The sequence below is a fragment of the Heterodontus francisci genome, chromosome 49, assembly GCF_036365525.1.
Source record: "Heterodontus francisci isolate sHetFra1 chromosome 49, sHetFra1.hap1, whole genome shotgun sequence".
NCBI classification, from domain to species: Eukaryota; Metazoa; Chordata; class Chondrichthyes; order Heterodontiformes; family Heterodontidae; genus Heterodontus; species Heterodontus francisci.
In genome coordinates this window covers 11038805-11061641 of record NC_090419.1, presented here as the reverse complement: position 1 = coordinate 11061641, position 22837 = coordinate 11038805, and the positions used below count along the sequence as shown (strand labels likewise).

General features: G+C 49.0%; 1 protein-coding gene across 1 annotated transcript in view; it reads left to right on the top strand.

The window, feature by feature from the left end:
• LOC137358363 (calcium/calmodulin-dependent protein kinase type 1B-like) overlaps positions 1 to 22837 on the top strand; it is a 60221-nt gene extending 37384 nt beyond the window's left edge. Inside the window, exons 8-12 of the mRNA XM_068024305.1 lie at positions 3678 to 3753; positions 4349 to 4461; positions 4740 to 4818; positions 7061 to 7148; positions 22751 to 22837. Of these exons, the coding sequence (XP_067880406.1) occupies positions 3678 to 3753; positions 4349 to 4461; positions 4740 to 4818; positions 7061 to 7148; positions 22751 to 22837 (443 nt within the window). The remainder of the gene's footprint in view (positions 1 to 3677; positions 3754 to 4348; positions 4462 to 4739; positions 4819 to 7060; positions 7149 to 22750) is intronic.

Genomic DNA, 22837 nt, shown 5'->3' with positions numbered 1-22837 from the left:
CCCGCTGGAAACAGCCTCCCAGTCACAAAAACACCCATCGACCAATCCCCTTTGCTTCCTGCCTCTTTTGGATCCCCATGGGCTTTTACTTTCATGATCAGTCTGCCATGTGGAACCTTCTCAAAAGCCTTGCTAAAATCCATACAGACGACATCCAATGCACTACCCTCATCAACCCTCCTTACCTTCTCAAAAAATTCAATCACGTTAGTCAGACACGACCTTCCCTTAACAAATCCGTGCTGACAGTCTTTGATGAATCTGTTCCTTTCTAAATGAAGATTTATCTTGTCCCTCAGAAACTTTTCCCAACAGTTTGCCCAGAGGAGTTTAGGCTGACTGGTGTCAATCTGAGGGGCTAGGAGAGAACATCTATTTATTTTATTATAAAGCTATTTTTGAAATGTTTGAGGTCTCATAGTGACTACTGGGAGGTCTGGTTGCTTGAGCCTCGATCACTGGGCACCAGCAAGTGACAATCTCTCACTGGCCTCGTCTGCTGAAGAACATTCAGTCCTGATTCATTCCATGGGTGGGATTATAGTAAAAGAGAGGGGCAGTGGGATTAGTTTGGGGATTGATACAGGGCTATGGGGAGAGAGCGGGGCAGTGGGATTAGTTTGGGGATTGATACAGGGCTATGGGGATGGAGTGGGGCAGTGGGATTAGTTTGGGGATTGATACAGGGCTATGGGGAGAGAGAGGGGCAGTGGGATTAGTTTGGGGATTGATACAGGGCTATGGGGAGAGAGCGGGGCAGTGGGATTAGTTTGGGGATTGATACAGGGCGATGGGGAGAGAGAGGGGCAGTGGGATTAGTTTGGGGATTGATACAGGGCTATGGGGAGAGAGAGGGGCAGTGGGATTAGTTTGGGGATTGATACAGGGCTATGGGGATGGAGTGGGGCAGTGGGATTAGTTTGGGGATTGATACAGGGCTATGGGGAGAGAGAGGGGCAGTGGGATTAGTTTGGGGATTGATACAGGGCTATGGGGAGAGAGCGGGGCAGTGGGATTAGTTTGGGATTGATACAGGGTTATGGGGATGGAGTGGGGCAGTGGGATTAGTTTGGGATTGATACAGGGCTATGGGGAGAGAGCGGGGCAGTGGGATTAGTTTGGGGATTGATACAGGGCTATGGGGATGGAGTGGGGCAGTGGGATTAGTTTGGGGATTGATACAGGGCTATGGGGAGAGAGAGGGGCAGTGGGATTAGTTTGGGGATTGATACAGGGCTATGGGGAGAGAGCGGGGCAGTGGGATTAGTTTGGGGATTGATACAGGGCTATGGGGAGAGAGCGGGGCAGTGGGATTAGTTTGGGATTGATACAGGGCTATGGGGAGAGAGCGGGGCAGTGGGATTAGTTTGGGGATTGATACAGGGCTATGGGGATGGAGTGGGGCAGTGGGATTAGTTTGGGGATTGATACAGGGCTATGGGGAGAGAGCGGGGCAGTGGGATTAGTTTGGGGATTGATACAGGGCTATGGGGATGGAGTGGGGCAGTGGGATTAGTTTGGGATTGATACAGGGTTATGGGGATGGAGTGGGGCAGTGGGATTAGTTTGGGGATTGATACAGGGCTATGGGGAGAGAGAGGGGCAGTGGGATTAGTTTGGGATTGATACAGGGTTATGGGGATGGAGTGGGGCAGTGGGATTAGTTTGGGGATTGATACAGGGCTATGGGGAGAGAGAGGGGCAGTGGGATTAGTTTGGGATTGATACAGGGCTATGGGGATGGAGTGGGGCAGTGGGATTAGTTTGGGATTGATACAGGGTTATGGGGATGGAGTGGGGCAGTGGGATTAGTTTGGGGATTGATACAGGGCTATGGGGAGAGAGAGGGGCAGTGGGATTAGTTTGGGATTGATACAGGGCTATGGGGAGAGAGAGGGGCAGTGGGATTAGTTTGGGGATTGATACAGGGCTATGGGGATGGAGTGGGGCAGTGGGATTAGTTTGGGATTGATACAGGGTTATGGGGATGGAGTGGGGCAGTGGGATTAGTTTGGGGATTGATACAGGGCTATGGGGATGGAGTGGGGCAGTGGGATTAGTTTGGGATTGATACAGGGTTATGGGGATGGAGTGGGGCAGTGGGATTAGTTTGGGGATTGATACAGGGCTATGGGGAGAGAGAGGGGCAGTGGGATTAGTTTGGGGATTGATACAGGGCTATGGGGATGGAGTGGGGCAGTGGGATTAGTTTGGGATTGATACAGGGTTATGGGGATGGAGTGGGGCAGTGGGATTAGTTTGGGGATTGATACAGGGCTATGGGGAGAGAGAGGGGCAGTGGGATTAGTTTGGGATTGATACAGGGCTATGGGGAGAGAGAGGGGCAGTGGGATTAGTTTGGGATTGATACAGGGCTATGGGGAGAGAGAGGGGCAGTGGGATTAGTTTGGGGATTGATACAGGGCTATGGGGAGAGAGAGGGGCAGTGGGATTAGTTTGGGGATTGATACAGGGCTATGGGGAGAGAGAGGGGCAGTGGGATTAGTTTGGGGATTGATACATGGCTATGGGGAGAGAGAGGGGCAGTGGGATTAGTTTGGGATTGATACAGGGCTATGGGGAGAGAGGGGCAGTGGGATTAGTTTGGGGATTGATACAGGGCTATGGGGAGAGAGCGGGGCAGTGGGATTAGTTTGGAGATTGATACAGGGCTATGGGGAGAGAGGGGCAGTGGGATTAGTTTGGGGATTGATACAGGGCTATGGGGAGAGAGGGGCAGTGGGATTAGTTTGGGGATTGATACAGGGCTATGGGGAGAGAGTGGGGCAGTGGGATTAGTTTGGGGATTGATACAGGGCGATGGGGAGAGAGTGGGACAGTGGGATTAGTTTGGGGATTGATACAGGGCTATGGGGAGAGAGTGGGACAGTGGGATTAGTTTGGGGATTGATACAGGGCTATGGGGAGAGAGTGGGACAGTGGGATTAGTTTGGGGATTGATACAGGGCTATGGGGAGAGAGTGGGACAGTGGGATTAGTTTGGGGATTGATACAGGGCGATGGGGAGAGAGCGGGGCAGTGGGATTAGTTTGGAGATTGATACAGGGCTATGGGGAGAGAGAGGGGCAGTGGGATTAGTTTGGGATTGATACAGGGCTATGGGGAGAGAGAGGGGCAGTGGGATTAGTTTGGAGATTGATACAGGGCTATGGGGAGAGAGAGGGGCAGTGGGATTAGTTTGGGATTGATACAGGGCTATGGGGAGAGAGAGGGGCAGTGGGATTAGTTTGGGAATTGATACAGGTTCTATGGGGAGAGAGAGGGGCAGTGGGATTAGTTTGGGGATTGATACAGAGATATGGGGAGAGAGTGGGGCAGTGGGATTAGTTTGGGGATTGATACAGAGATATGGGGAGAGAGAGGGGCAGTGGGATTAGTTTGGGGATTGATACAGAGATATGGGGAGAGAGTGGGGCAGTGGGATTAGTTTGGGGATTGATACAGAGATATGGGGAGAGAGTGGGGCAGTGGGATTAGTTTGGAGATTGATAATGGGCTATGGGGAGAGAGTGGGGCAGTGGGGGCTGGAGGAAGTAACAGAGATAAGGGCGGAGGTTAAATAGATAGGGATCGCCTGGGACCAGTTCTGAGTGAGGCTATTTTGCTAGTTTTCCAGAAGTTTCTCTCATTTTGAACCGTATCTTTTCCCCCATCAGCTCCCGAGGTCCTGGAGCAGAAGTTGTACGGAAAGGCTGTGGACTGTTGGTCGATTGGCATCATATCATACATACTGTGAGTACTGCGCCTCTCGGGAACTGGGGGTTGGGGGGAGAACCATCTCCCTGAGGGTGAGGGAACCCTCAGTCCTTCTCCCTCCCTCTCCTCCTCCCCTTCTCTCTCTCCCCTCACCCCTCACTCCTCTCCTTTGTTCCTCCTCCTCGTCTCTTCTCCCTCCTGAAGCCGCGGGATCTGTCCGCGGATTCCAGGGTCCTAGCCGCTCATTCATGCTTCGCCCAAGCACCCCCCGCCCCCCACTCCTCGACACCCCCCCCCCCTCGCCCCCCACAGCTAGGTGCTGCTTGACCATGGGGAGCATTGGAGCTCTCGTCTGCCTCTATTGGAAGAAGCACAGGTTGGTGCGGGGATTGGCGGGGTGGGTGAGTTCTCCCCATTGTTCTGTGGCCCAATAGTTATCCCTGAACCAAATGCAGGACATTATCACATTGTGGGATCTTGCTGTGTGCAAAATGGCTACTGTGTTTCCTACATAACAACAGTGACTCCACTTGACAACAAACTCCTCCATTGGCTGTGAGGCACTTTAGGATATCCTGAGCTGATGAATGGCACTGGAGGGATGTAAGACCTCTCTCTCCCTCTCGTCCAGGTTGTGCGGATATCCTCCCTTCTATCATGAGAATGACTCGGAACTCTTCAAACAGATCCTCAAAGCGGAGTTCGAGTTCGACTCGCCGTACTGGGATGACATCTCTGAGTCAGGTGGGTGCCCCGGGGGATTGGGGGAGGGGAACCCCCAAAGCCCCCTTCTCACTCCACACTGAGCACCGGAGGGTGGCGCTTTGCGTGCTATTCGACTGCGGCGGGCATCGCGGCACAGGGAACGGTCGAGTCAGGACCAGGGGGGTGGGCGTCTTAGTGGGGAACCCTGGTCCTTTACGGCGGCGGAGGTCACAGTGCAGCAGAGAGCTATCCGCACTGTCCTGAGGTGGGAATGTTTGAAAGTCTACATATAAATACCTGTTCTCCTGTGTCTCCAGCTAAAGATTTCATCCGGCATTTGTTGGTGAGGGAGCCTGTCAAGAGATACACCTGTGAGGAGGCTCTCAAACACCCCTGGTATGTACCATAAACAGAACTGACTTCTGTGGACAACTGCCCCGCACCATTCGCTCAGTCACTCTCACTCCCACACCTCTGATTCAGAAAGTCGTGGGTACGAGCCCCCTCTCCGGAAACTCAACTCTCATAACAACTCTCATAAAGGCAGCACAGATGGCGCAGTGGTTAGCACCGCAGCCTCACAGCTCCAGGGACCCGGGTTCAATTCTGGGTACTGCCTGTGTGGAGTTTGCAAGTTCCCCCTGTGAATGCATGGGTTTCCTCCGGGTGCTCCGGTTTCCACCCACAGAGAAAGACTTGCAGGTTGATAGGTAAATTGGCCATTTTAATTGCCCCTAGTGTAGGGAGGTGGTAGGGGGAATTGAGGGAAGGGGTGGGATGTGTTAGGAATATGGGATTAATGTAGGATTAGTATAAATGGGTGGTTGATGGTCGGCACAGACTCGGTGGGCCGAAGGGCCTGTTGCAGTGCTGCATATATAAATAAATAAATAAAATAATCCAGGCCAAAGACTCCCCTGGTCACAATGCTGAGGGAGCACACTGCCGGAGGGTCAGTACTGAGGGAGCGCCGCACTGCCGGAGGGTCAGTAATGAGGGAGCACCGCATTGTCGAAGGGTCAGTACTGAGGGAGTGCTACACTGCCGGAGGGTCAGTACTGAGGGAGCGCCGCACTGCCGGAGGGTCAGTAATGAGGGAGCACCGCATTGTCGAAGGGTCAGTACTGAGGGAGTGCTGCACTGTCGGAGGGTCAGTACTGAGGGAGCGCCGCGCTGTCGGAGGGTCAGTACAGAGGGAGCGCCGCGCTGTCGGGGGGTCAGTATTGAGGGAGCACACTGCCAGAGGGTCAGTAATGAGGGAGCACGACATTGTCGAAGGGTCAGTACTGAGGGAGTGCTGCACTGTCGGAGGGTCAGTACTGAGGGAGTGCTGCACTGTAGGACGGATAGTACTGAGGGAGCGCCGCGCTGTCGGAGGGTCAGTACTGAGGGAGTGCCGCACTGTCGGAGGGTCAGTACTGAGGGAGCGCCGCACTGTCGGAGGGTCAGTACTGAGGGAGCGCCGCACTGTCGGAGGGTCAGTACTGAGGGAGTCCCGCACTGTCGGAGGGTCAGTACTGAGAGAGCGCCGCACTGTCGGAGGGTCAGTACTGAGGGAGCGCCGCACTGTCGAAGGGTCAGTACTGAGGGAGCGCCGCACTGTCGAAGGGTCAGTACTGAGGGAACGCCGCACTGTCGAAGGGTCAGTACTGAGGGAACGCCGCACTGTCGAAGGGTCAGTACTGAGGGAGCGCCGCACTGTCGGAGGGTCAGTACTGAGGGAGTGCCGCACTGTCGGAGGGTCAGTACTGAGGGAGCGCCGCACTGTCGGAGGGTCAGTACTGAGGGAACGCCGCACTGTCGAAGGGTCAGTACTGAGGGAGCGCCGCACTGTCGGAGGGTCAGTACTGAGGGAGCGCCGCACTGTCGGAGGGTCAGTACTGAGGGAGCGCCGCACTGTCGGAGGGTCAGTACTGAGGGAGCGCCGCGCTGTCGAAGGGTCAGTACTGAGGGAGCGCCGCGCTGTCGGAGGGTCAGTACTGAGGGAGCGCCGCGCTGTCGGAGGGTCAGTACTGAGGGAGCGCCGCATTGTAGGACGGTCAGTACTGAGGGAGCGCCGCACTGTCGGAGGGTCAGTACTGAGGGAGCGCCGCGCTGTCGAAGGGTCAGTACTGAGGGAGCGCCGCGCTGTCGGAGGGTCAGTACTGAGGGAGCGCCGCGCTGTCGGAGGGTCAGTACTGAGGGAGCGCTGCACTGTCGGAGGGTCAGTACTGAGGGAGCGCCGCACTGTCGGAGGGTCAGTACTGAGGGAGTGCCGCACTGTCGGAGGGTCAGTACTGAGGGAGTGCCGCACTGTCGGAGGGTCAGTACTGGGGGAGTGCCGCACTGTCGGTGCCCCCGTCTGCCTGCTCTGCTGGATGTATGAGGTCCCACAGCCACTAATGGAAGAGGAGCTGGGGGGAGAGTTCTCCCCGGTGTCCCGGGGGCCGCAACCAACATCGCAAAAAAAGGGCGTTCTGTCCATTCATCACATGACTGTTTGCGGGATGTTGCTGGGCCCATATTGGCAGCAGTGTTTCCGATATCACAACAGTGCACACACTTCGAAAGTATTTCACTGTCTGTGAGGGGGTCTGGAGGTGGTGAAAGGAGAAGGAGGGAGATGATTAACATCCTGAAATTTACACTTAACCCACAGGATTGTTGGCGACACAGCCCTGGACAAGAACATTCATGAATCGGTCAGCGAGCAAATACGGAAAAACTATGCAAAGATGCAGTGGAAGGTGCGGGAACGATTTAATAATATACCCTCACTGTAACACTCTGATATATCCCACATCCCTCACTGTAACACTCTGATATATCCCACACCCCTCACTGTAACACTCTGATATATCCCAAACACCTCACTGCAACACTCTGATATATCCCACACCCCTCACTGTAACACTCTGATATATCCCACACCCCTCACTGTAACACTCTGATATATCCCAAACACCTCACTGCAACACTCTGATATACCCCACACCCTTCACTGTAACACACTGATATATCACAAACACCTCACTGTAACACTGATATACCCCACACCCCTCACTGCAACACTCTGATATATCCCACACCCCTCACTGGAACACTCTGATATATCCCAAACACCTCACTGCAACACTCTGATATATCCCACACCCCTCACTGTAACACAGTGATATATCCCACACCCCTCACTGTAACACACTGATATATCCCACACCCCTCACTGTAACACACTGATATATCCCACACCCCTCACTGTAATACTCTGATATACCCCACACCCCTCACTTTAACACTCTGATATATCCCACACCCCTCACTGTAACACTCTGATATATCCCACACCCCTCACTATAACATTCTGATATACCCCACACCCCTCACTGTAACACTCTGATATACCCCACACCCCTCACTGTAACATTGATATATCCCACACCCCTCACTGTAACACTCTGATATATCCCACACTCCTCACTGTAACACTCTGATATACCCCACACCCCTCACTGTAACACTCTGATATATCCCACAGCCCTCACTGTAAACACTCTGATATATCCCACACCCCTCACTGTAACACTCTGATATACCCCACACCCCTCACTGTAACACTCTGATATATCCCACACCCCTCACTGTAACACTGATATACCCCACACCCCTCACTGTAAAACTCTGATATATCCCGCACCCCTCACTGTAACACTCTGATATACCCCACACCCCTCACTGTAACACTCTAATGTATCCCACACCCCTCACTGTAGCACTCTGATATATCCCACACCCCTCACTGTAACACTCTGATATATCCCGCACCCCTCACTGTAACACTGATATATCCCAAACACCTCACTGGAACACTCTGATATATCCCAAACACCTCACTGTAACACTGATATATCCCAAACACCTCACTGGAACACTCTGATATACCCCACACCCCTCACTGTAACACTCTGATATACCCCACACCCCTCACTGTAACACACTGATATACCCCACACCCCTCACTGTAACACTCTGATATATCCCAAACACCTCTCTGTCACACTCTGATATATCCCAAACACTTCACTGTAACACTCTGATATATCCCACACCCCTCACTGTAACACACTGATATATCCCAAACACCTCACTGGAACACTCTGATATATCCCAAACACCTCACTGTAACACTGATATATCCCAAACCCCTCACTGTAATACTCTGATATATCCCAAACACCTCACTGTCACACTCTGATATATCCCAAACACTTCACTGTAACACTCTGATATATCCCACACCCCTCACTGTAACACACTGATATATACCAAACACCTCACTGTAACACACTGATATATCCCAAACCCCTCACTGTAACACTCTGATATACCCCACACCCCTCACTGTAACACTCTGATATACCCCAAACCCCTCACTGCAACACTCTGATATATCCCAAACACCTCACTGTAACACTCTGATATATCCCAAACACCCCTCACTGTAACACTCTGATATATCCCACACCCCTCACTGTAACACTCTGATATATCCCACACCCCTCACTGTAACACTCTGATATATCCCACACCCTCACTGTAACACTCTGATATATCCCACACCCCTCACTGTAACACTCTGATATATCCCACACCCCTCACTGTAACACTCTGATATATCCCACACCCCTCACTGTAACACTCTGATATATCCCACACCCCTCACTGTAACACTTTGATATATCCCACACCCCTCACTGTAACACTCTGATATATCCCACACTCCTCACTGTAACACTCTGATATATCCCACACCCCTCACTGTAACACTCTGATATATCCCACACCCCTCACTGTAACACTCTGATATATCCCACACCCCTCACTGTAACACACTGATATACACCACACCCCTCACTGTAACACACTGATATATCCCACACCCTCACTATAACACTCTGATATATCCCACACTCCTCACTGTAACACACTGATATACACCATACCCCTCACTGTAACACACTGATATATCCCACACCCTCACTATAACACTCTGATATATCCCACACCCCTCACTGTAACACTCTGATATACACCACACCCCTCACTGTCACACTCTGATATATCCCACACCCCTCACTGTAACACTCTGATATATCCCACACCCCTCACTGTAACACTCTGATATACACCACACCCCTCACTGTCACACTCTGATATATCCCACACCCCTCACTGTAACACTGATATATCCCACACCCCTCACTGTAACACTTTGATATATCCCACACCCCTCACTGTAACACAGTGATATATCCCACACCCCTCACTGTAACACTCTGATATATCCCACACCCCTCACTGTCACACTCTGATATATCCCACACCCCTCACTGTAACACTGATATATCCCACACCCCTCACTGTAACACTCTGATCTATCCCACACCCCTCACTGTAACACTCTGATATATCCCACACCCCTCACTGTAACACTGATAAATCCCACACCCCTCACTGTAACACTCTGATCTATCCCACACCCCTCACTGTAACACTCTGATATATCCCACACCCCTCACTCTAACACTCTGATCTATCCCACACCCCTCACTGTAACACTCTGATATATCCCACACCCCTCACTGTAACACTGATAAATCCCACACCCCTCACTGTAACACTCTGATATATCCCACACCCCTCACTGTAACACACTGATATACACCACACCCCTCACTGTAACACACTGATATATCCCACACCCCTCACTGTAACACTCTTATATATCCCACACCCTCACTATAACACTCTGATATATCCCACACTCCTCACTGTAACACACTGATATACACCATACCCCTCACTGTAACACACTGATATATCCCACACCCTCACTATAACACTCTGATATATCCCACACCCCTCACTGTAACACTCTGATATATCCCACACCCCTCACTGTGACACAGTGATCTCTCCCACACCCCTCACTGTAACACTCTGATATATCCCACACCCCTCACTGTAACACTCTGATATACACCACACCCCTCACTGTAACACTCTGATATATCCCACACCCCTCACTGTAAAACTGATATATCCCACACCCCTCACTGTAACACTTTGATATATCCCACACCCCTCACTGTAACACTGATATATCCCACACCCCTCACTGTAACACAGTGATATATCCCACACCCCTCACTGTAACACTCTGATCTATCCCACACCCCTCACTGTAACACTGATAAATCCCACACCCCTCACTGCAACACTTTGATATATCCCACACCCCTCACTGTAACACTGATATACCCCACACCCCTCACTGTAAAACTCTGATATATCCCGCACCCCTCACTGTAACACTCTGATATACCCCACACCCCTCACTGTAACACTCTAATGTATCCCACACCCCTCACTGTAGCACTCTGATATATCCCACACCCCTCACTGTAACACTCTGATATATCCCGCACCCCTCACTGTAACACTGATATATCCCAAACACCTCACTGGAACACTCTGATATATCCCAAACACCTCACTGTAACACTGATATATCCCAAACACCTCACTGGAACACTCTGATATACCCCACACCCCTCACTGTAACACTCTGATATACCCCACACCCCTCACTGTAACACACTGATATACCCCACACCCCTCACTGTAACACTCTGATATATCCCAAACACCTCACTGTCACACTCTGATATATCCCAAACACTTCACTGTAACACTCTGATATATCCCACACCCCTCACTGTAACACACTGATATATCCCAAACACCTCACTGGAACACTCTGATATATCCCAAACACCTCACTGTAACACTGATATATCCCAAACCCCTCACTGTAATACTCTGATATATCCCAAACACCTCACTGTCACACTCTGATATATCCCAAACACTTCACTGTAACACTCTGATATATCCCACACCCCTCACTGTAACACACTGATATATACCAAACACCTCACTGTAACACACTGATATATCCCAAACCCCTCACTGTAACACTCTGATATACCCCACACCCCTCACTGTAACACTCTGATATACCCCAAACCCCTCACTGCAACACTCTGATATATCGCAAACACCTCACTGTAACACTCTGATATATCCCAAACACCCCTCACTGTAACACTCTGATATATCCCACACCCCTCACTGTAACACTCTGATATATCCCACACCCCTCACTGTAACACTCTGATATATCCCACACCCTCACTGTAACACTCTGATATATCCCACACCCCTCACTGTAACACTCTGATATATCCCACACCCCTCACTGTAACACTCTGATATATCCCACACCCCTCACTGTAACACTCTGATATATCCCACACCCCTCACTGTAACACTTTGATATATCCCACACCCCTCACTGTAACACTCTGATATATCCCACACTCCTCACTGTAACACTCTGATATATCCCACACCCCTCACTGTAACACTCTGATATATCCCACACCCCTCACTGTAACACTCTGATATATCCCACACCCCTCACTGTAACACTCTGATATATCCCACACCCCTCACTGTAACACACTGATATACACCACACCCCTCACTGTAACACACTGATATATCCCACACCCCTCACTGTAACACTCTGATATATCCCACACCCTCACTATAACACTCTGATATATCCCACACTCCTCACTGTAACACACTGATATACACCATACCCCTCACTGTAACACACTGATATATCCCACACCCTCACTATAACACTCTGATATATCCCACACCCCTCACTGTAACACTCTGATATACACCACACCCCTCACTGTCACACTCTGATATATCCCACACCCCTCACTGTAACACTCTGATATATCCCACACCCCTCACTGTAACACTCTGATATACACCACACCCCTCACTGTCACACTCTGATATATCCCACACCCCTCACTGTAACACTGATATATCCCACACCCCTCACTGTAACACTTTGATATATCCCACACCCCTCACTGTAACACAGTGATATATCCCACACCCCTCACTGTAACACTCTGATATATCCCACACCCCTCACTGTCACACTCTGATATATCCCACACCCCTCACTGTAACACTGATATATCCCACACCCCTCACTGTAACACTCTGATCTATCCCACACCCCTCACTGTAACACTCTGATATATCCCACACCCCTCACTGTAACACTGATAAATCCCACACCCCTCACTGTAACACTGATCTATCCCACACCCCTCACTGTAACACTCTGATATATCCCACACCCCTCACTCTAACACTCTGATCTATCCCACACCCCTCACTGTAACACTCTGATATATCCCACACCCCTCACTGTAACACTGATAAATCCCACACCCCTCACTGTAACACTGATATATCCCACACCCCTCACTGTAACACTGATATAACCCACACCCCTCACTGTAACACACTGATATACCCCACACCCCTCACTGTAACACTCTGATATATCCCACACCCCTCACTGTAACACACTGATATATCCCAAACCCCTCACTGTAATACTCTGATATACCCCACACCCCTCACTGTAATACTCTGATATACCCCACACCCCTCACTGTAACACACTGATATACCCCACACCCCTCACTGTAACACTCTGATATACCCCACACCCCTCACTGCAACACTCTGATATATCCCACACCCCTCACTGTAATACTCTGATATACCCCACACCCCTCACTGTAACACTCTGATATATCCCAAACACCTCACTGTAACACTCTGATATATCCCACACCCCTCACTGTAACACTCTGATATATCCCACACCCCTCACTGTAACACTCTGATATATCCCAAACACCTCACTGTAACACTCTGATATATCCCACACCCCTCACTGTAACACTCTGATATATCCCACACCCCTCACTGTAACACTCTGATATATCCCACACCCTCACTGTAACACTCTGATATATCCCACACCCCTCACTGTAACACTCTGATATATCCCACACCCCTCACTGTAACACTCTGATATATCCCACACCCCTCACTGGAACACTTTGATATATCCCACACCCCTCACTGTAACACTCTGATATATCCCACACTCCTCACTGTAACACTCTGATATATCCCACACCCCTCACTGTAACACTCTGATATATCCCACACCCTTTACTGTAACACTCTGATATATCCCACACCCCTCACTGTAACACTCTGATATATCCCACACCCCTCACTGTAACACACTGATATACACCACACCCCTCACTGTAACACACTGATATATCCCACACCCCTCACTGTAACACTCTTATATATCCCACACCCTCACTATAACACTCTGATATATCCCACACTCCTCACTGTAACACACTGATATACACCATACCCCTCACTGTAACACACTGATATATCCCACACCCTCACTATAACACTCTGATATATCCCACACCCCTCACTGTAACACTCTGATATATCCCACACCCCTCACTGTGACACAGTGATATATCCCACACCCCTCACTGTAACACTCTGATATATCCCACACCCCTCACTGTAACACTCTGATATACACCACACCCCTCACTGTAACACTCTGATATATCCCACACCCCTCACTGTAAAACTGATATATCCCACACCCCTCACTGTAACACTTTGATATATCCCACACCCCTCACTGTAACACTGATATATCCCACACCCCTCACTGTAACACAGTGATATATCCCACACCCCTCACTGTAACACTCTGATCTATCCCACACCCCTCACTGTAACACTGATAAATCCCACACCCCTCACTGCAACACTTTGATATATCCCACACCCCTCACTGTAACACTGATATATCCCACACCCCTCACTGTAACACAGTGATATATCCCACGCCCCTCACTGTAGCACACTGATATCTCCCACACCCCTCACTGTAACACACTGATATATCCCACAGCCCTCACTGTAACACTCTGATATATCCCACACCCCTCACTGTAACACAGTGATATATCCCACACCCCTCACTGTAACACTCTGATATATCCCATACCCCTCACTGTAACACTCTGATATACCCCACACCCCTCACTGTAACACTCTGATATATCCCACACCCCTCACTGTAGCACACTGATATCTCCCACACCCCTCACTGTAACACACTGATATACCCCACACCCCTCACTGTAACACTCTGATATATCCCACACCCCTCACTGTAACACTCTGATATATCCCACACCCCTCACTGTAACACAGTGATATATCCCACACCCCTCACTGTAACACTCTGATATATCCCAAACCCCTCACTGTAACACACTGATATATCCCACACCCCTCACTGTAAAACTCTGATATATCCCACATCCCTCACTGTAACACTCTGATATATCCCACACTCCTCGCTGTAACACTCTGATATATCCCACACCCCTCACTGTAACACTCTGATATACCCCACACCCCTCACTGTAACACTCTGATATACCCCACACCCCTCACTGTAACACTCTGATATATCCCACACCCCTCACTGTAACACACTGATATACACCACACCCCTCACTGTAACACACTGATATATCCCACACCCCTCACTGTAACACTCTGATATATCCCACACCCTCACTATAACACTGATATATCCCACACCCCTCACTGTAACACACTGATATATCCCACACCCCTCACTGTAACACTCTGATATATCCCACACCCCTCACTGTAACACTCTGATATATCCCACACCCCTCACTGTAACACTCTGATATATCCCACACCCCTCACTGTAACACACTGATATATCCCACACCCCTCACTGTAACACTTTGATATATCCCACACCCCTCACTGTAACACTTTGATATATCCCACACCCCTCACTGTAACACTGATATATCCCACACCCCTCACTGTAACACAGTGATATATCCCACACCCCTCACTGTAACACTCTGATATATCCCACACCCCTCACTGTGACACTGATTTATCCCACACCCCTCACTGTAACACTCTGATATATCCCACACCCCTCACTGTAACACTCTGATATATCCCACACCCCTCACTGTGACACTGATATATCCCACACCCCTCACTGTAACACTCTGATATATCCCACACCCCTCACTGTAACACTGATATATCCCACACCCCTCACTGTAACACTCTGATATACACCACACCCCTCACTGTAACACTCTGATATATCCCACACCCCTCACTGTAAAACTGATATATCCCACACCCCTCACTGTAACACTTTGATATATCCCACACCCCTCACTGTAACACTGATATATCCCACACCCCTCACTGTAACACAGTGATATATCCCACACCCCTCACTGTAACACTCTGATCTATCCCACACCCCTCACTGTAACACTGATAAATCCCACACCCCTCACTGCAACACTTTGATATATCCCACACCCCTCACTGTAACACTGATATACCCCACACCCCTCACTGTAAAACTCTGATATATCCCGCACCCCTCACTGTAACACTCTGATATACCCCACACCCCTCACTGTAACACTCTAATGTATCCCACACCCCTCACTGTAGCACTCTGATATATCCCACACCCCTCACTGTAACACTCTGATATATCCCGCACCCCTCACTGTAACACTGATATATCCCAAACACCTCACTGGAACACTCTGATATATCCCAAACACCTCACTGTAACACTGATATATCCCAAACACCTCACTGGAACACTCTGATATACCCCACACCCCTCACTGTAACACTCTGATATACCCCACACCCCTCACTGTAACACACTGATATACCCCACACCCCTCACTGTAACACTCTGATATATCCCAAACACCTCACTGTCACACTCTGATATATCCCAAACACTTCACTGTAACACTCTGATATATCCCACACCCCTCACTGTAACACACTGATATATCCCAAACACCTCACTGGAACACTCTGATATATCCCAAACACCTCACTGTAACACTGATATATCCCAAACCCCTCACTGTAATACTCTGATATATCCCAAACACCTCACTGTCACACTCTGATATATCCCAAACACTTCACTGTAACACTCTGATATATCCCACACCCCTCACTGTAACACACTGATATATACCAAACACCTCACTGTAACACACTGATATATCCCAAACCCCTCACTGTAACACTCTGATATACCCCACACCCCTCACTGTAACACTCTGATATACCCCAAACCCCTCACTGCAACACTCTGATATATCGCAAACACCTCACTGTAACACTCTGATATATCCCAAACACCCCTCACTGTAACACTCTGATATATCCCACACCCCTCACTGTAACACTCTGATATATCCCACACCCCTCACTGTAACACTCTGATATATCCCACACCCTCACTGTAACACTCTGATATATCCCACACCCCTCACTGTAACACTCTGATATATCCCACACCCCTCACTGTAACACTCTGATATATCCCACACCCCTCACTGTAACACTCTGATATATCCCACACCCCTCACTGTAACACTTTGATATATCCCACACCCCTCACTGTAACACTCTGATATATCCCACACTCCTCACTGTAACACTCTGATATATCCCACACCCCTCACTGTAACACTCTGATATATCCCACACCCCTCACTGTAACACTCTGATATATCCCACACCCCTCACTGTAACACTCTGATATATCCCACACCCCTCACTGTAACACACTGATATACACCACACCCCTCACTGTAACACACTGATATATCCCACACCCCTCACTGTAACACTCTGATATATCCCACACCCTCACTATAACACTCTGATATATCCCACACTCCTCACTGTAACACACTGATATACACCATACCCCTCACTGTAACACACTGATATATCCCACACCCTCACTATAACACTCTGATATATCCCACACCCCTCACTGTAACACTCTGATATACACCACACCCCTCACTGTCACACTCTGATATATCCCACACCCCTCACTGTAACACTCTGATATATCCCACACCCCTCACTGTAACACTCTGATATACACCACACCCCTCACTGTCACACTCTGATATATCCCACACCCCTCACTGTAACACTGATATATCCCACACCCCTCACTGTAACACTTTGATATATCCCACACCCCTCACTGTAACACAGTGATATATCCCACACCCCTCACTGTAACACTCTGATATATCCCACACCCCTCACTGTCACACTCTGATATATCCCACACCCCTCACTGTAACACTGATATATCCCACACCCCTCACTGTAACACTCTGATCTATCCCACACCCCTCACTGTAACACTCTGATATATCCCACACCCCTCACTGTAACACTGATAAATCCCACACCCCTCACTGTAACACTGATCTATCCCACACCCCTCACTGTAACACTCTGATATATCCCACACCCCTCACTCTAACACTCTGATCTATCCCACACCCCTCACTGTAACACTCTGATATATCCCACACCCCTCACTGTAACACTGATAAATCCCACACCCCTCACTGTAACACTGATATATCCCACACCCCTCACTGTAACACTGATATAACCCACACCCCTCACTGTAACACACTGATATACCCCACACCCCTCACTGTAACACTCTGATATATCCCACACCCCTCACTGTAACACACTGATATATCCCAAACCCCTCACTGTAATACTCTGATATACCCCACACCCCTCACTGTAATACTCTGATATACCCCACACCCCTCACTGTAACACACTGATATACCCCACACCCCTCACTGTAACACTCTGATATACCCCACACCCCTCACTGCAACACTCTGATATATCCCACACCCCTCACTGTAATACTCTGATATACCCCACACCCCTCACTGTAACACTCTGATATATCCCAAACACCTCACTGTAACACTCTGATATATCCCACACCCCTCACTGTAACACTCTGATATATCCCACACCCCTCACTGTAACACTCTGATATATCCCAAACACCTCACTGTAACACTCTGATATATCCCACACCCCTCACTGTAACACTCTGATATATCCCACACCCCTCACTGTAACACTCTGATATATCCCACACCCTCACTGTAACACTCTGATATATCCCACACCCCTCACTGTAACACTCTGATATATCCCACACCCCTCACTGTAACACTCTGATATATCCCACACCCCTCACTGGAACACTTTGATATATCCCACACCCCTCACTGTAACACTCTGATATATCCCACACTCCTCACTGTAACACTCTGATATATCCCACACCCCTCACTGTAACACTCTGATATATCCCACACCCTTTACTGTAACACTCTGATATATCCCACACCCCTCACTGTAACACTCTGATATATCCCACACCCCTCACTGTAACACACTGATATACACCACACCCCTCACTGTAACACACTGATATATCCCACACCCCTCACTGTAACACTCTTATATATCCCACACCCTCACTATAACACTCTGATATATCCCACACTCCTCACTGTAACACACTGATATACACCATACCCCTCACTGTAACACACTGATATATCCCACACCCTCACTATAACACTCTGATATATCCCACACCCCTCACTGTAACACTCTGATATATCCCACACCCCTCACTGTGACACAGTGATATATCCCACACCCCTCACTGTAACACTCTGATATATCCCACACCCCTCACTGTAACACTCTGATATACACCACACCCCTCACTGTAACACTCTGATATATCCCACACCCCTCACTGTAACACTTTGATATATCCCACACCCCTCACTGTAACACTGATATATCCCACACCCCTCACTGTAACACAGTGATATATCCCACACCCCTCACTGTAACACTCTGATCTATCCCACACCCCTCACTGTAACACTGATAAATCCCACACCCCTCACTGCAACACTTTGATATATCCCACACCCCTCACTGTAACACTGATATATCCCACACCCCTCACTGTAACACAGTGATATATCCCACGCCCCTCACTGTAGCACACTGATATCTCCCACACCCCTCACTGTAACACACTGATATATCCCACAGCCCTCACTGTAACACTCTGATATATCCCACACCCCTCACTGTAACACAGTGATATATCCCACACCCCTCACTGTAACACTCTGATATATCCCATACCCCTCACTGTAACACTCTGATATACCCCACACCCCTCACTGTAACACTCTGATATATCCCACACCCCTCACTGTAGCACACTGATATCTCCCACACCCCTCACTGTAACACACTGATATACCCCACACCCCTCACTGTAACACTCTGATATATCCCACACCCCTCACTGTAACACTCTGATATATCCCACACCCCTCACTGTAACACAGTGATATATCCCACACCCCTCACTGTAACACTCTGATATATCCCAAACCCCTCACTGTAACACACTGATATATCCCACACCCCTCACTGTAAAACTCTGATATATCCCACATCCCTCACTGTAACACTCTGATATATCCCACACTCCTCGCTGTAACACTCTGATATATCCCACACCCCTCACTGTAACACTCTGATATACCCCACACCCCTCACTGTAACACTCTGATATACCCCACACCCCTCACTGTAACACTCTGATATATCCCACACCCCTCACTGTAACACACTGATATACACCACACCCCTCACTGTAACACACTGATATATCCCACACCCCTCACTGTAACACTCTGATATATCCCACACCCTCACTATAACACTGATATATCCCACACCCCTCACTGTAACACACTGATATATCCCACACCCCTCACTGTAACACTCTGATATATCCCACACCCCTCACTGTAACACTCTGATATATCCCACACCCCTCACTGTAACACTCTGATATATCCCACACCCCTCACTGTAACACACTGATATATCCCACACCCCTCACTGTAACACTTTGATATATCCCACACCCCTCACTGTAACACTTTGATATATCCCACACCCCTCACTGTAACACTGATATATCCCACACCCCTCACTGTAACACAGTGATATATCCCACACCCCTCACTGTAACACTCTGATATATCCCACACCCCTCACTGTGACACTGATTTATCCCACACCCCTCACTGTAACACTCTGATATATCCCACACCCCTCACTGTAACACTCTGATATATCCCACACCCCTCACTGTGACACTGATATATCCCACACCCCTCACTGTAACACTCTGATATATCCCACACCCCTCACTGTAACACTGATATATCCCACACCCCTCACTGTAACACACTGATATATCCCACAGCCCTCACTGTAACACACTGATATATCCCACACCCCTCACTGTAACACTCTGATATATCCCACACCCCTCACTGTAACACTCTGATATACCCCACACCCCTCACTGTAACACTGATATACCCCACACCCCTCGCTGTCACACTCTGATATATCCCACACCCCTCACTGTAACACTGATATATCCCACAGCCCTCACTGTAACACTGATATACCCCACACCCCTCACTGTAACACACTGATATACCCCACAGCCCTCACTGTAACACTCTGATATATCCCACACCCCTCACTGTAACACAGTGATAGATCCCACACCCCTCACTGTAACACACTGATATATCCCACACCCCTCACTGTAACACTCTGATATATCCCACACCCCTCACTGTAACACTTTGATATATCCCACACCCCTCACTGTAACATTCTGATATATCCCACACCCCTCACTGTAATACTCTGATATATCCCACACCCCTCACTGTAACAATCTGATATATCCCACACCCCTCACTGTAACACTGATATATCCCACACCCCTCACTGTAACATTCTGATATATCCCACACCCCTCACTGTAATACTCTGATATATCCCACACCCCTCACTGTAACACTCTGATATATCCCACACCCCTCACTGTAACATTCTGATAGATCCCACACCCCTCACTGTAACACACTGATATATTCCACACCCCTCACTGTAACACTCTGATATATCCCACACCCCTCACTGTAACACTTTGATATATCCCACACCCCTCACTGTAACATTCTGATATATCCCACACCCCTCACTGTAATACTCTGATATATCCCACACCCCTCACTGTAACAATCTGATATATCCCACACCCCTCACTGTAACACTGATATATCCCACACCCCTCACTGTAACACTGATATATCCCACACCCCTCACTGTAACACTCTGATATACCCCACACCCCTCACTGTAACACTCTGATATATCCCACACCCCTCACTGTAACACTCTGATATATCCCACACCCCTCACTGTAACACTCTGATATATCCCACACCCCTCACTGTAACATTCTGATATATCCCACACCCCTCACTGTAATACTCTGATATATCCCACACCCCTCACTGTAACACTCTGATATATCCCACACCCCTCACTGTAACAATCTGATATATCCCACACCCCTCACTGTAACACTGATATATCCCACACCCCTCACTGTAATACTCTGATATATCCCACACCCCTCACTGTAATACTCTGATATATCCCACACCCCTCACTGTAACACACTGATATATCCCACACCCCTCACTGTAACACTGATATATCCCACACCCCTCACTGTAACACTGATATACCCCACACCCCTCACTGTAACACTGATATATCCCACACCCCTCACTGTAACACTGATATACCCCACACCCCTCACTGTAACACTCTGATATAACCCACACCCCTCACTGTAACACTCTGATATATCCCACACCCCTCACTGTAACACTCTGATATATCCCACACCCCTCACTGTAACACTGATATATCCCACACCCCTCACTGTAACACTCTGATATATACCACACCCCTCACTGTAACACACTGATATATCCCACACCCCTCACTGTAACACTCTGATATATCCCACACCCCTCACTGTAACACTCTGATATATCCCACACCCCTCACTGTAACACTGATATACCCCACACCCCTCACTGTAACACTCTGATATATCCCACACCCCTCACTGTAACACTGTGATATATCGCACACCCCTCACTGTAACACTCTGATATATCCCACACCCCTCACTGTAACACTGATATATCCCACACCCCTCACTGTAACACACTGATATATCCCACACCCCTCACTGTAACACTGATATATCCCACACCCCTCACTGTAACACTGATATATCCCACACCCCTCACTGTAACTCTGATACATCCCACACCCCTCACTGTTGATGAACTGGATGGAATCCAATAAACTGCACTGTTTTTCTCAGCGTGCATTCAATGCAACGGCTGTCGTCCGTCACATGTGCAAGCTGCAGGTCGGCAGTGAGAATGATGAGGCATCCATGAGCACATAA